Below are 15,367 nucleotides of genomic sequence, written 5' to 3'. Positions count from 1 at the left end.
GGCTGGTTGCGTCAGAGTCCTTGAAGGGTCTTACAGATGAAGACGGATTCCAGGCTAAACGCTGCCGGAGCCAGAGAGCAGCTCACTTTATTTCACGGAATGGGGCCATGAAGAACCACCGGAGTCCATGCGAGAGTAAGGACACTTTTAAGTAACAGAATGAGGGAGCAATCTATGAGAGGTAGGACGGGTATAAGTCCATAAAGGCCCGTAGCGGACGATTGTCGTAAAAGGTAACTATGGCTACTGTAACCGAACAGCAGCTCCTTTTTAATGTGGCTGGATTAATGTCTAAACATTTTCAAAACGAGACCTTTTACCGCCTCTTGACACTGGTTAAAAAAACTCAATAGTCTAAAATATCTCGCTTCTGTTTCACTCGGATGTTAAAGGAAGACGTAAAGAAAACGAGTGACTTCGTGGTGTAATGATGTAGCTGCCGCGATCTGAGCGTCGTCCTGGAACTCGCTCGCGAGCCCTTCGCAATTTAAACTGAGCCGAAACGCACCGAAACACCCGTTACAGACTGCGCCATTATCCCCCTGCCTGCTGACAGACCCGACGACTAATTCATTAAAAAATAGAGCAATTACAGAGAGATTTCACTAAACAAAATGGTTCTCTGTTATGTTTTATCATCTTAGCCATTTAAAAGTGGGCAACAAGATGAAGCTACAGTTAGCATTGGGTTCAGGCCTTCAGTCAGGGCTTTAAAAATAGATTTTTATGATGCTAAACCTCATTTTAGTTCAAATTGAATCTTTATGCTTTGCATGCCTACCTATAACGGAATGGAGCCTATGATTTATAGAAATTATAACTTAAAGAACCTAGTAGGTGTTCTGGAAGAAGCACAAATCAAATCAAATCAATGTGATTGTCGTGTCGTGTTTGGGACAAGCACAATGTCTGTTGTGCAGATCACAACCTGCGTTTTAGCAGCTTTGAGGCTGACTGAAATCTGACTCCTGTTTCAGCTTTGTCACATATGTTTCTATGCAAACTGAACTTCAGAAATAACCATTCTAGAAAATTCAATGGCAAATTCTCAAAAACCATCTACCAGAGGCTAGAGCAGGAATTAAGACTAAACTTAGAGTTTAAATGAAAAATATTCCTATTACAGTTTTACTTTCACCCAGATCAGATTCAGTTTATAAAAAAAGTCTCCTAGCACCTTTTTTCCACCCAGTTATTAATCTGAAGTAAAAATATTGGCCAATATTCATTGCATTTCAGGCAATAAAATGTATTTCTTTTGTAAAAAGTTAATTGAATTATTTGCATGTTCAATGTTTTTGTCATATTGTGTAATTATAGACTTGAGTAGCTTAATGAAGAACCAGTAGAATAACTTAACATAAGTAATCCATTACCTGTTAGTCACAGCTCTAAACTAGATAAGTATTTTAATGCCTGAGGTGATAATCATTGCCTTTTCTCTGCTCAGCTTACACATTCAAACCGAAGCTGACAATCATCTGATCCCAGACACTGGGGAAGCAGGAGGCAGAAAATTTATCCAACCACCAACCCTTTGAATGAGCTCACATTAGCCACAGAAGCTCCTCTGTTCTGGTAGTCTGTGTGGACGAAGAGAAATACTGTGTGTGTGTGTGTGTGTGTGTGTGTGTGTGTGTGTGTGTGTGTGTGTGTGTGTGTGTGTGTGTGTGTGTCCAGGACAGGATGCCTTAGAGCCAGAGGGCTCCGAGCTTCAGCCAGAAGATCCAAGGTGACAGCTGGATCCACGGCGGATGACAACATGAAGCCTTTCTTGCACCGTCCAGCACACAGGTGATCACTGCTCACTCATTCATATTGTGTTGGTGCCTGTGGCTGAGAACATCTCTCTTTGGTGTGTAACATTAGGAAAAAAATTGATATTGTCAGTTGGACCCAAACAGAAATATGTCATTTCCATTATTTGCATGTCGTCACACTTTCCTTTAGCTGACATGTAATTTTTTGCATGTCAGCATAACAACAGCAGAAATGTGGGTTCAAGAGCAGAAAATGCAAAAGTAAACAGCTCCAGACCAGTACTGTTTCCATCCATCATCTGATTTTTCTGCTTATCCAAGACTTGGTTGCTGGGGCAACAGAGCCAGAAGGAAACCTCCAGACATCTCCTTCACGTTGGCTTTGTAATTTAATGCCTTGAAATTGGGCCTCTGTCTCTTTAAGAAGCTTCTGCTCTTTGAGAAGTCATCACAACATGGCTCCTCTATTAACGCTTTAACATTTTTACCAGCGTTGCACTGTGAAGTAGCTCCTATAATGATCTCTGCTGATGCTCAGTTCCACCAGGTGTTTGTTAATTTCTGCTGGCTAGTCTGAAGGAGCTGAGAGGGGGATTGGCGAGGAAGGCTGCTCTGTGAAGTGAAAGTTTGAAAACTGTAGGTCAGAGGAGGAGCTTCATCCTCAAAGGCGAGGCTGAGTCCAATTAGGTGTTTTGGACAGCTGGATGGTTGCTGAAAGTTTTTCTCAAACATGCTTGAAAGAATCAAAGTTACACTTCAGGTATATTTCTGATATAATGACATTGTAACATGATGTAACTCTCCAAAAAGGCAATTTTACATAAAACTGTCCCTTTAACTTATCTAAGCTTTAAAATTATACAAGCACAAAAAAATAAATAAATTAATACATGTAATATGTATGTATTAATATGGTAAACCGTATTTGGGGACCCAAATCTCTTCCCTTCCGTTTCATAAAGAGCAAAACTCCCAACCTTTATTCTCCATCCATTGTCTTTGCCAGCTTACCGTAGCAGGGTTGCTCCATCACCACACAACACAGAAGCTGCATTTCCATAAAACCATAGAAATTCACTACTTGGACGACAGGAAGTGGCAGGATGATTGTTTTTGGCTTTGTTGGACGATGTTCGGTGCTCTCAGCATCACAGAGTCCATACAAAGTCATGTATCGCTCTTCTGGAAATGGCCGACTATATTTTTCCCAAGATGCCACATGCATAGCCACTCCCAGGAATAAGAGGCTTGTTGCTCCGACGCCTATATAAGACGCTGATATTGATTCTTATGATTCTAATGGGATCTCAGCTGCTCACCTGAAACTGTGACTCAGAGGCTCAACTCTGAAATGTCATCAGAGACATGAACACTCTTCCTTTCTGCTATCACTTTTCATGTTTGTCTTTGGCTTAATATTTTAAACTGTTTAATTTTCTTTTTCCATTTCTCTGCAGGCAGATGTTGTTGGGACTTATTGTTCTGAGTTGTCTAGTTTTGATGATACTCTCCCTGCTGCGGATACACACAAGAACAGAGGAACCATATCAGTTTTATGTCAACTCTGCACATAAACGGGTGAGGGAAGCTCAGCGGAGCACACTGGAACCTCTTCAAGCTTTTCATGACAAGAGTTGTCTGGATTTTCAATCTGTTCTTCAAAAGCACCTTGTTTTTTATGTAAATAAGAAGCAATTTCTGTAGGATTTCTATTAGAGTTTTCCAAAGTGCTCAACTGCAGCTCAAGGATACTAATATGGCCCATCCAGCACAAGTGATGGATGCAGTCGGAGACCTTTCTAATTATTATTTGTAGTCAGTGTAAAATTATTTCCAACATGATTTTCTTACGATGGAAAATGTCAAGATCGGTTACATTTGCATAATGAATAGAACCGCGACTATCCTGAGGCTTTGACTGAAAAACCAACTTCGATGCTCGGAGATCAGCTTTTATCTGATTTATCAAACTTGGCTCATTATAGCAAGTGTTTCGAAAGGAAGTGACCCAAATCCTGTTATCATATCTGAGAGGAAATTAGCTCAATTGCGTCAAAAAATAAAAACTAGATGCCTCTCTTTCAAAAAAGCAACATCAGCAAAATCCTTCTTAAGTTTTGGATTAAAGGTAAAGATAACTTTATTTATATAGCACATTTACAGCAACAAGGCAATACAAAGTGCTTTACAAGATGTTTTGGAGAATACATATTACTTTTAGCTAAATCATGCTGATATTTGATTTCTGTTTGCAGGTCAAATGGAAGTTATTGTTTGCAGTTATTTTTGGATGATAGTTAACCTGGGACTAAATGACACTTGTCTGTACATCTATCAGTTGTCCTGTAATCTGCAACCATGCAGGTGTTGACATGAAGAGAGACGGCAACAAATGGTCAACAGAACTGCACCTGCGCTTAAGATGTCATAAAACACACAAAGTTCAAGTCCTTTAAACTTTTAAAAGGCATCTAACACTAAAAACCATTAGCGTCGGCTCATGACCTCGCGTTTTACTGGCATTGGAAACACAACAAAGACAAAATAAATTAAGTCATGTTCCAGATTTGCTGCGGTCTGAGTCGTAATAAAACACACAAAAGCAAAATGTGATGTTCAAGGACTGCAAACCACACGAAGCATAATGTTTATCCTTCTGACACACGACACCTCCCTGGATATGTCTTATGTCTCAGTATTCTTCAGTATTATGTAGCAACAAGGCAGATACTTGTACAGGTTGTGATAACAGACTCTTTATTTGCCTGGCTTTGTTTCGCCCTGCAGCTGGTGCATGAGAACGCACGGCGCGTTCTGGAAGGACAGTGTCGCCCCGGAGGCAGCAGAGAGAAGCTGCTCACTCTGTTCCCGTCTGCCAGCAGCGCCGTCCAGCCCTTCCTGTGGAGGGACCAGCCGCTCCCCGCCCAGCTCCTCCTCTACCCGCCGCCGTTTGGCTTCAAAGGGCTTAAAGACAAAGTCGAGAACCTGCTGACGCTGGTGAATGAAAATACCATCTAGGGAGGTTTTACTGATAACTCAGAACAACCACAGTTCAACTTGCTTGGTTTCAGTTGTTAGTGCAACACTTCCCATGAAGGAAGCTATAGATATCTGAGCATTAGCATCAGCTGATACAGAAAACCAATGCTGAATTGACTGAAAAAATGTACTTAAAAAAAAAAAAACAGACATAAATTTACTAAATTATGCATTTATTAGCTAAATCTGCACAAGTGCAGCTCACTTATATACACCAATGATTTCAGAAGCTTGGTCTCCATGTAAAAACAAGACGACTTTAATTTGTTCATTCAGTTCAATTAGCAGTAGAAGAGCAAATGTAAAAATAAAGGATAGACACTGAAACTGATTAAAAAACGATAGGTCTAACCTTTTTTAAATAGTACATAAAGAACAATCAAGGATTCTAGATATAATGCTAAAATACATAATAAAGGAAGATGGGATAGAATTGAACTTAATAGATCTGCTCTTATTGATCAGGCACATGGTACCGATTCCTGGTCTAGAGTTAGTTTTTTTCAGCATCAAGGCAAATACAGATAATCTCAGATCGATATATCTTTGGTGAAAATGTCAACTACTGAGGAGAACAGGCATATTAAAAAACAAAAGCTCACAAGAAACCAAACAACCAACATGCACATATATTGTATATTGGTTTATTGGGTCGTCTTGGGTTTTGTTGTCTGCAACCTCAATGGATTCTGGTTAAAGCCGCAAAGTCTCTCAGAACGTCAGACCTGATCGGCTCTCTGTGCTTCCAGCTGCCAGCGGCCCACCCTGACCCGGGACCGGAGGAGGCTTCCAGGAAGTGTCGCCGCTGTGTGGTGGTGGGGAACGGTGGCGTGCTGAAGGGGCTGGAGCTCGGTCAGCAGATCGACCGTTTCCACACCATAATCAGGTCAGGCTTCGCTTTCACTTCTCATGGTTCTGCAATAGACTTGACAACATGCAGAGTGACTGGAACTGCACTCAGATTGAGACCTCCTGGTTTTTGTTTTCTGTAGCAGTTGGGGCTGTAACAATTAATTGATAATTGCAAATAACTGTCAAATAATTTAGTAGTACATTTAATATCTGGAGAGTATGGACAAAAAAAAAGTTCATTTGCTGAAAAAGCACAGAGCAGTAATTAAATCAAAAACATTTTGCATTCAAGATTTAGAAAAAAACTTTTTGTAAAAAAAAAAAAAATCTGCTATTAAGCTACTTTTGCTATATTATAATGATGTTTAGTTAAGCATACGTTTCACATTGATGTTAAAAGTCTAAAATGATCAATTGCACGTCAAAGGAATGCTGTGGTATTGCATTTTTTGCAATAAAATGCTCATTATTTCAAAAAGAAATTAGTTTATTTGCATCGTTTAATGTATAATAAATGTGTTGAGACAAAAAAGCAAATTTTTTGTCTCATTAATTGATAATCGTCAGAATAATTGATGAATCAAATAAACATTAGGTGCGCCTCTAATGGTAACAAACTCCAATCTTGCTCCTGTTCTAGGCAATGTTTCCACTTTCTTCTCCTTTCTCTGTCTGTCAGGTTGAACAGCGGCCCTCTGGGAAAGCACACAGCTGACGTGGGGAATCGAACCAGCATCAGGATGAGTTATCCTGAGGGCACCCCCCTCTGCTGGATGGACACAGACCCTCATTCTGTGTTCGTGGCCGTGATCTTCAAAGGCGTTGACCTCAGCTGGATCTCAGCCATGATCAGGAAGCTCAGCGTGGTGAGTGGCTGGAGCGTTATCTTTATCGTTTTCTTGTTCTCTGTTGTTAGCAGGCAGGATAAAATCTATATATTTTCATATTCATCTGCTGTATGTAAATCTGACCGACAAACGTAGTTTGGTTAGATCGATATCTAGAAGTAAGCATTATTCATTTTCCTTTTTTATTTTTCCCCGGTCAAATACTTTCTAGCACGTCTAACGTAGATCAGCAAGAGGTTTCTGAGTGTTCTATCGTGCTTACCCAAAATGCATAAGATTTGTGTTTGGGCCGACCCAGTCGTGTGATGTTTTGCCAACGTGTGACGAGGACGCCGTTTCCTCTTTAGCGATCAAAGTGCTGCTTTGTATTGCAGACGTTTTGGGAGTGGGTCTTCTTCTGGCAGAGGGTTCCACAGAAAATTCCTCTAGATCCCTCAAGGTTCCGACTTCTGAATCCTGACGTCGTCAGGCAGACTGCCTTGGACTTCCTGGAATACCCTGAGCCTAGGTATCGCCTGTGGGGCTGGGACCAGGTACAGCTCAGTTTGAACCATTACCTGAGCAGTCGGGGGGAGGAAAAACGGGATAACACCTGGATTAGGTTTTTATTTAAAATAGCTCTAAAACATTCTGTAAAAAAAAAAGCTTAAAGTGATCAAAACATTAGTAGTAAAATCTGATCCACTCAGGATTACCAGCTGTAGGTGGGTGAAGCTCTTCAATCTGATGTTCAGAAAGAAAGTTGGAGTGCAGTTTTGTTTTAAGAGGATTTAGATGTACTGTTCAAACACTGCAAAGATTAAATCAAAAGGCATCATCTGTCTTAACATTTAGTCTCTGCAGACCTCATGCTTTCTTTTTAAATGAAGACGTATCGCCCCCTTGTGTTATGTTTTGTGAACTGCGGCATTTAAATCAAAGTCATTGCACAGAAATGATGTCACTCATTCAAAGGTGCGTCATAGCCTCTTCTAGCACACAGGGGGGAACAAAGTGAGCTCAGCCAAAGAAATTACATCAAGACTGAGTCAAAGGTGCTGCTAAAAGCCAAATTTCTCTTGATTTTAAAATCTCAACAAATTATTGACTTTGTTGAAACACAATATGAAATTGTAGTTTTCATTTAACTTTATCTCCAAATGTAATATATGGACCGCAGCTAAAAAAATTTTTAGTAATTGATTATTCTGACAACCGATTAACTGGGGGAAAAAAATTAGTTGTGGATTTTGCATTTATCTAGTTAAGCATTTTTACACATTATTTAATATATAAATTAAGGGAATATTTTATTGCCTAAAATGCAATTACGTAGCATTCCTCTTGTGATTGTTGATTTGTTGCAGTTTTTTTTATTTTGAATGCAATGCATACATTTCAGAAGTTTAACAATTAATCGTTGACAAAATTAGTTGAGATTTATTTTTTATAGTAGTGCATTAATCACGATTAGTCATTTCAAGCCTAATTTTATGCTTTTGTAGAATTCCCCAAAAGGCCATTTAAAAGTGATAAATTACAAATTGTGGAGGAAGTCCTATCTTCAGCTCCATGTCCTCCTGCTTCAAAATATCAAGTATTTAAAGTTAAACAAGAAACAGACTTTTAGTTTTTCCACTACAAAGGAGTTGTGGCTTATGCTCATACATACATCAGTGTCAGAGCTACCATTGATAAACCCATAAAGATAATTCACTAGAGTTTAGGTCAGTTCTGTAAATCATGTTTCACATTTTTAATCGGAGTGTACTTAAAATTGAAAGCACAGAGTGGATAAAACATGAAGGGTCTCCATTTCCTCGTAGAATGTACCGACGCTGGGCGTGACTGCACTGAGCTTAGCCAGCCTGCTCTGTGACGAGGTCAGCCTGGCGGGATTCGGCTACAACCTGTCCCAGCAGGGGGCGCCGCTGCACTACTACGACAACCTGCCCATGAGCCTCATGCAGCAGCAGAACATGCACAACGTGGACAAAGAAACTCAGTACCTGCACAGACTGGTGAGAGAGGGGGTGGTTAGCGACCTGACTGGAGGAATCCATTGCTCCTTCTGCTCCAGCTGACCACATCCCAAGGTCCACCCCATCCCAAAGGTGTTTCACTGCACCACAAGCTCTGTTTTTGAAACTTTGCTGAAATGCATGAGCAAAGGACAATGAAGAACGCAGAGATTTTATGCTTTTATGGTCTTAATTTATACTTCAGTTTCAGATCTCCTGACAGATATTTGAAGCTGGCTTCAGATATTTAGGCCCAAGCAGCTAAGCACTGCGAAGGCCTATTGTTTCTGTACTGTTTCTTATTATGATTCTCCCTCCAAATGAATTGGCTTTTTGGGGGCTTTATCATATTCAAAAACTCACCAAACTTGGCGGAGGCCTTAAGCCTGTTTCAAATTTACGTATTTTAAAGTCGTCGCAAAATTGCAACAGAAATGGCTCAATAGCGCCACCTAGAAATTTTCAAAGGACCCTTGCTATTCACTTACTTCATCGTAGAGACATGAAATTTGGTACACTTGTAGAGCTCCCCAAGATGCTCAAAATTTACAATTAATGTCATAGTGCAAGTATCACAGGAAGTCAGCCATTTTGGATTGAAGGTCCAATTTTCACCCCATTTTTGGCGTTTACAGCCTTCGTATTTGATCGAACTCCTCCTAGGGATTTCAATTGATCGGCTTCAAACTCGGTCAGTCTGTTCATAAGGCATGTCCCATCTAAAGTTATCAAAACGGTGAGTTTTTGAGTATGCTGAAGGGGAGTTAGCAGGGGTCAAAGTTCACCTACTCGCCGTAAAAAAATAAACTGCTATATCTCCTACACAGAAACTCACAGAGGCACCAAAGTTTCTGTGATTGATCATCATCGGGTGTCCTACAATACCCTATGGTCGAATGATGACATCACTTAGGCCACGCCCCCTGAGAACAGGAAGTGTAATGTTTTACTTTGAAAGGTTGCTATCTGACCCCTTTGACCTCATCAACATGAAACTGTGCCCAGAGACAGAAAACACGGTGGTGTGTTGAGGATTCCAACCCCGACCAGCTTTGATGGAGCAGGTGGCCGTGGCGGCGTGGCGAAGTGACCTCTAACGCCATCGCCATACGTTTGGCTCTCAATTCCACATTTTCGGGCCCAGCTGCTCCAAACTCACAAGGATGGATCCTCATACACTCCCTTACAGGAATCCATCACAATATTTGTAGGGCGTGGCGTAATTTCTCTCTAGCGCCCCCTAGAAAATTGGGGGCAAGTTAACATATTAATTATTTAAATATACATTAATATAAGTTTTTTTAAAATATAAGTTTGTTTTGTGGGTTAGAGTACAAACATTCATTAATTTTGGCTAGAAATAATACAAACATCGTCATTCAGCAAAACGTGTATTCGCCACTATTCTCACTACACAAATGACAGCTCCGCTGAGTAACTGGGGTCAGTGTTGATGGAGTACCACTGCCCCCTGGTGGCGCAATACAGGTACTGCTGGCGCAATACCTGTATTGCGCCAGCAGGAGGCAGTGGTACTCCATCAATGACAAAACAGACCGACAGTGGAAACTTTTCGAGCGCGTTTGCCGTGAGATTTCCAGCGCGGCAGGTGCAAAGAGCCCATTGCTGTTCGTTTAAAAAGTCGTAACTCGCGGTGCGGTGAGTAATTTATTCCTTCCTGCTGGTTCTGGAAGCCGTCATGTTTGGAACAGTTATTCTGAGGAGGATGCTAACCCAATGCCTGAGGCCTGCAATGTTTTTAATGCTAACGAAGCACTTTACTAATTCAATAAACTGAATAGTGTGTTTGATACATCCAGTTTCATACATTCAGACTTGTTTGTTATTATGTATAGAAGATGTTTAAAATGTCGTTTGAAAGAGCTCTGAGAAAATGCTAAGTATCTTATTACCCATCCAATGGGGTTGTAATATTTAGTTGCAGCACTTCCTGTGATTAATACCTAATTAATGGATGGGATTCAGCCTGTGCTATTGTTCTAATGTGCTGAAAGTTAACTGTGCTCTGTTAATGTGCATTGCCCTTGGTTTATTACTGAACAGTACGGTTTATTAAACTGATACATCTTAACCTTCACCATTTTCCTGACTCATTTCACGATAACGTTAAAGTTGCACTGCATTTAGATCTCAGTTGTAGTTCACATCAAAGCATGTGGGTGTGGCTTAGTGTAAAACTTTCACTATTTGCCATGAAACATCAACATTAAATTACTTCCAAATGCAAGATCACAGCTGCATCACACTTCCTCTGTCTTTCTAGAGAACAGATTTCCATGGTCACTTGATGACCTCACTGTAGCCCCGCCCACTCTTAAGAGGCAGTCACATGTTTTTTCTGCTGTATATTTTACTGTTATTCTATAATTTATATGGGTTTCATCATGTGAATACTGACTAAAAACGATAACATAATGAACTCTATGAATGCTGGCTGCTGACCAACCGCATTGGGGTGTAGAAATGACAAAATGCATTCCTTCGCCATGTGCATACGATCGGCTCTGAATGACACGTGGATGATCCCACAGGCGCCAAATTGAATACGTATGACCTTTGTTGACCTCTAAAGAGCAAAACAGCATTGAAATGTATTTTGACTCCACTGCGCCCCCTACATTAATCCGCCAGCTATATTTCCTCGCTAAACCAATGAATCTGCCCCACATTTTTTTGCATCGTCAAGGAGCGCCGCCGAACGCATCGATGCGTACCGCCTGGTGGACGGGCGCGGAAACTGCACAACAACTTCTATGTTGGAACGTGGGAAGCGTTGATGGAAACTGAGCAACAGCTTCCGCAGTGCGGGCGGAGGCGCTGAAAACTGCGTGAGAGCTTCTGTGGTGGCTGGCGTCAGGCGGCGGTTGCTTGTACCCCGCGGTGGCCAATAGGCCGGAGCGGCGCTTGGCTGCGAGGGCCATTCGAGGCTGCTTGCAGCTTTAATTATTATTTTGCCCCCCTAATAAGGGGCCTTTTTGGAGGCTTTATCATATTCAAAAACTCACCAAACTTGGCGGAGTCCTTAAGCCTGTTTAAAAATTTTGATTTTTAAGGTCATCGCAAAATCCCACAAGAAATGGCTCAATAGCGCCACCTAGAAATTTTCAAAGGACCCTTTTCTATTCATTTACTTTATCCTAGAGACATAAAATTTGGTACACTTGTAGAGCTCCCCAAGATGCTCAAAATTTACAATTAATGTCATAGTGCAAGTATCACAGGAAGTCAGCCATTTTGGATTGAAGTTCGGATTTTGACCCCATTTTTGCCGTTTACAGCCTTCGTATTTGATCGAACTCCTCCTAGGGATTTTGATTGATCGGCTTCAAACTCGGGCAGTCTGTTCATAAGGCATGTCCCATCTAAAGTTATCAAAACAGTGAGTTTTTGAGTATGCTGAAGGGGGGTTAGCAGGGGTCAAAGATCACCTACTCGCCATAAAAAATAAACTGCTATATCTCCTAGACAGAAACTCACAGAGGCACCAAAGTTTCTGTGATTGATCATCATCAGGTGTCCTACAATACCCTATGGTCGAATGATTACATCACTTAGGCCACGCCCCCTGAGAACAGGAAGTGTAATGTTTTACTGTGAAAGGTCGCTATCTGACCCCTTTGACCTCATCAACATGAAACTGTGCCCAGAGACAGAAGACATGTTGGTGTGTTGAGGATTCCAACCCCGACCAGCTTCGATGGAGCAGGTGGGCGTGGCGGCGTGGAGAACTTTGACGATTTGCCGTGAAACATCAAGATTGAATAACTTCCAAATGCAAGATTACAGCTGCTTCACACTTACTATGTCTCTCTACAGAACAGTCCTGAACACATTTCCATGGCCACTTGATGAAATAACCTTAGCCCAGCTAACACCACAGCACCCTATGAAATATAGGTTATGTTATGCAGGTTAACATTAATTATTTAAATATACATTATTATAAGTTTTCTTTTATTTTTTTTAATAAGTTTGTTTTGTGGGTTAGAGTACAAACATTAATTCATTTTGGCTAGAAATAATACAAACGTCATTCAGCAGCAGTAACTGTTTATAAACAATTTCAGTAATTCGCCACTTGGGGTCAGTATTGCTCCACAAATGAAACAGCGGATAAACAGGATGAAGAACAATATCAGTATTTCGCCAGTAGGTGTCAGTGTTACTCCACCAATGACAAACAGATCCACGGGCGGATGGGCGTGAAAACTTTGTGAGAGCGTTGCCGTGACATTTCTAAAAGGATAGAAATGTCTCAGATAATTTTTGTTGAATTAAATCATGCAGTAAATGTAGCGTTTTGTTACTGCTTACAAACCATTTCAGTAATTCGCCACTCTGAGTAAGTATTGCTCCAACAATGAAGTAGAGTGCTTTAGAAACACAGCTGAAGATGATGAAAAATGAAGAACTGCAGTACTTCGCCATGTGCATACATCGGCTGTAAATGACACGTGGATCATTCGACTGGCGCCAAATTGGATATGTATGACCTTTGTTGACCTCTAAAGAGCAAAACAGCATTGAAATGTATTTTGACTCCACTGCGCCCCCTACATTAATCTGCCAGCTATATTTCCTCGCTAAACCAATGAATCTGGACCACATTTTTTGCATCGTCAAGGAGCGCCGCCGAACGCATCGATGCGTACCGCCTGGTGGACGGGCGCGGAAACTGCGCAACAACTTATGTGTTAGAACGTGGGAAGCGTTGATGGAAACTGAGCAACAGCTTCCGCGGTGCGGGCGGAGGTTGCTGAAAACTGCGTGAGAGCTTCTGTGGTGGCTGGCGTCGGGCGGCGGTTGCTTGTACCCCGCGGTGGCCAATAGGCCGGAGCGGCGCTTGGCTGCGAGGGCCGTTCGAGGCTGCTTGAAGCTTTAATTTATTTTTATGTTGTGAAAGCTGCTCATCATTCTAATACTGACATTTTATACTACTAAAACAGTGTTTGAGAACTCGCTTGAAAGTTTTTAGTTTATTTCTTACTGCGTTTTAAACAAAAAGCATAGACAATCTTTTTGGTGCATCTAATTATTTTGTGTTGTCATAAAGAAATAAAATATGTAGAAGAACACCAGTCATGTGTGCTTCTCTGATTTATTTATCCTAAATCAACTGGATTATTTTTTGTTTGGTTCCTGTACATTTAATTCATGTGTTTGAATAATGGACATCCAAACCACATCCACTGGTTAACCACCACCACAACCAGTCGAATGTAAATTATTTTCATGGACTTAATGATTTTCAATATAAAACCTCTAAAGTTTTAGCTTAAGCTCAGCTTGATTGTCCACCCGTCTGGCTGAGTTAAAGGCTAAATGGACAGATTTAACAGATTCAACATCATCAAAAAATTAACAGTTTCCTCCTTCATAAAAATAAAAAATAAAAAACCTGACCACAAAACCATATATAGGTAAAAATTATAACCACGTTTTTGCTAAAGTTATTCATAAGGTTCAAGTAGTGCCTTAATCCAAAGTTGCAATTTTCCACATAGCTTTAGGAATTGCTTTGTTTGAGTGAAGCTCGGTGAAATTGGAATATGATTTCATCAAGACAAGACGGCAGCAGCTCAATATAGTTTTCTGGTAATATCAATGACCAACAGAAGAGTGAATAGAGGAAAAGGGGGAAAAGCAAGATTTAGAAGGAACAAATCTGGGAGAAATGGTTCAAAGTTAAAATCGCATACAAGAAGGAGGCACCAGAATATCTCAGATCCGGTGAGATTTTAGAGATTTACAGAATTTAGGCACATGCTAATGTAGCTGAGTTGATTTTATTTACTTATTTTTTATAATTATTATATGAACCTTCTCAAAACACTTTTTGTAGAATTGACATGTCTGTTGTTTTTGGTTCCTGATGTCGTTCTGGGAGGGTGGTTATTGATGTCGCACAGAGTGGGTTCTGTGAGGTAGCTGCAGCAGCCAGGCAGAAGCTGCCTACACAGCTGCTGGTAAGACGTGCTAATGCTACCCCCCACTCTTAGTGATGTTTATGATGTTTATAATTGTTCTCAGACTTTTGTACTTTTAAATTAAAATGTTAATTGTTTTTATATGTCTTAAGAAAGACTTTAGTTTCAGTTAGGATTAAACTGTTGGCCTTTAAGGTTGTTTGAAATTTTCCCTCCAAAATGTTTGTAGAGCTGCTGGGATCTGACTGTGTGTATGTGCCACACCAATGGTTGAGTGTATCCCATGTTGTGTTACAGAAATAAACTGACGCAGATCCTGAGTCCCGTGTGCTCCATTTTGCAACTGCTACACTAATTCACACCTCAACCAGTGTATGACCTACAGTTTATACCACTACTGTGTAATATTAGGTCACAACACCTCTGATGTCCAGCAACAAAAAAAAATCTCACTGCTTCTTGAGTAAAAAACAGCTAATGAGCTGGTGATATTTCTAAGCTCCAAACTTCACATTAAACTGGTCACATTGCACAAGATCTGATGGTGTGCAGTCTGTGCACACAGGCCAGGACGGTACTGGTTAAATATTAGCTTTAACGAGCTTCTGGGTAACACAACCCGGGCCTTTGATAGTACTCTCACTGCAACTGGACAGGAAATTCCCGGTGGAGATAAAGAGTGTAGCAGTGACTGGCTGCACACGGTTTGGCACTAAGATGGATGAGGCTTTATTTCCCGGAAATAAAATATTTTTGCTGCAGCTGTCCAGCATAAAACAACTGGACAATCTATTTCACAAAACACGCAAATACAACAAGAAAAAAAGGAAGCCCTTGAAGAAGATATGAAGTTATTTTATGCCTTGTGTGACGTCATTAGTGGTGCTGCACATGCAAGAGGAAGCTGGTTTTTGGGAGGG

At 40.8% G+C, this 15,367-nt stretch overlaps 1 protein-coding gene across 1 annotated transcript; it reads left to right on the top strand.

Annotated features, from left to right (window-relative positions):
- Positions 1–3: 3 nt before the first annotated feature.
- On the top strand, positions 4–14,695 carry st3gal5 (ST3 beta-galactoside alpha-2,3-sialyltransferase 5). The gene is made up of 8 exons (XM_055034794.1): positions 4–135; positions 1,681–1,794; positions 3,218–3,338; positions 4,548–4,757; positions 5,549–5,685; positions 6,331–6,517; positions 6,874–7,032; positions 8,305–14,695. Exons 1-8 carry the CDS (start codon positions 128–130, stop codon positions 8,560–8,562), a joined length of 1,194 nt encoding a protein of 397 aa, XP_054890769.1. The 5' UTR covers positions 4–127; the 3' UTR covers positions 8,563–14,695.
- The last annotated feature ends 672 nt before the right edge of the window (positions 14,696–15,367 follow it).

This window comes from Poeciliopsis prolifica, unplaced genomic scaffold (genome assembly GCF_027474105.1).
Source record: "Poeciliopsis prolifica strain line A6 unplaced genomic scaffold, Auburn_PproV2 SCAFFOLD009, whole genome shotgun sequence".
Classification (NCBI taxonomy): domain Eukaryota; kingdom Metazoa; phylum Chordata; class Actinopteri; order Cyprinodontiformes; family Poeciliidae; genus Poeciliopsis; species Poeciliopsis prolifica.
Note: the sequence above shows the minus strand (reverse complement) of the source record. Positions and strands in the feature narration are given on the sequence as shown.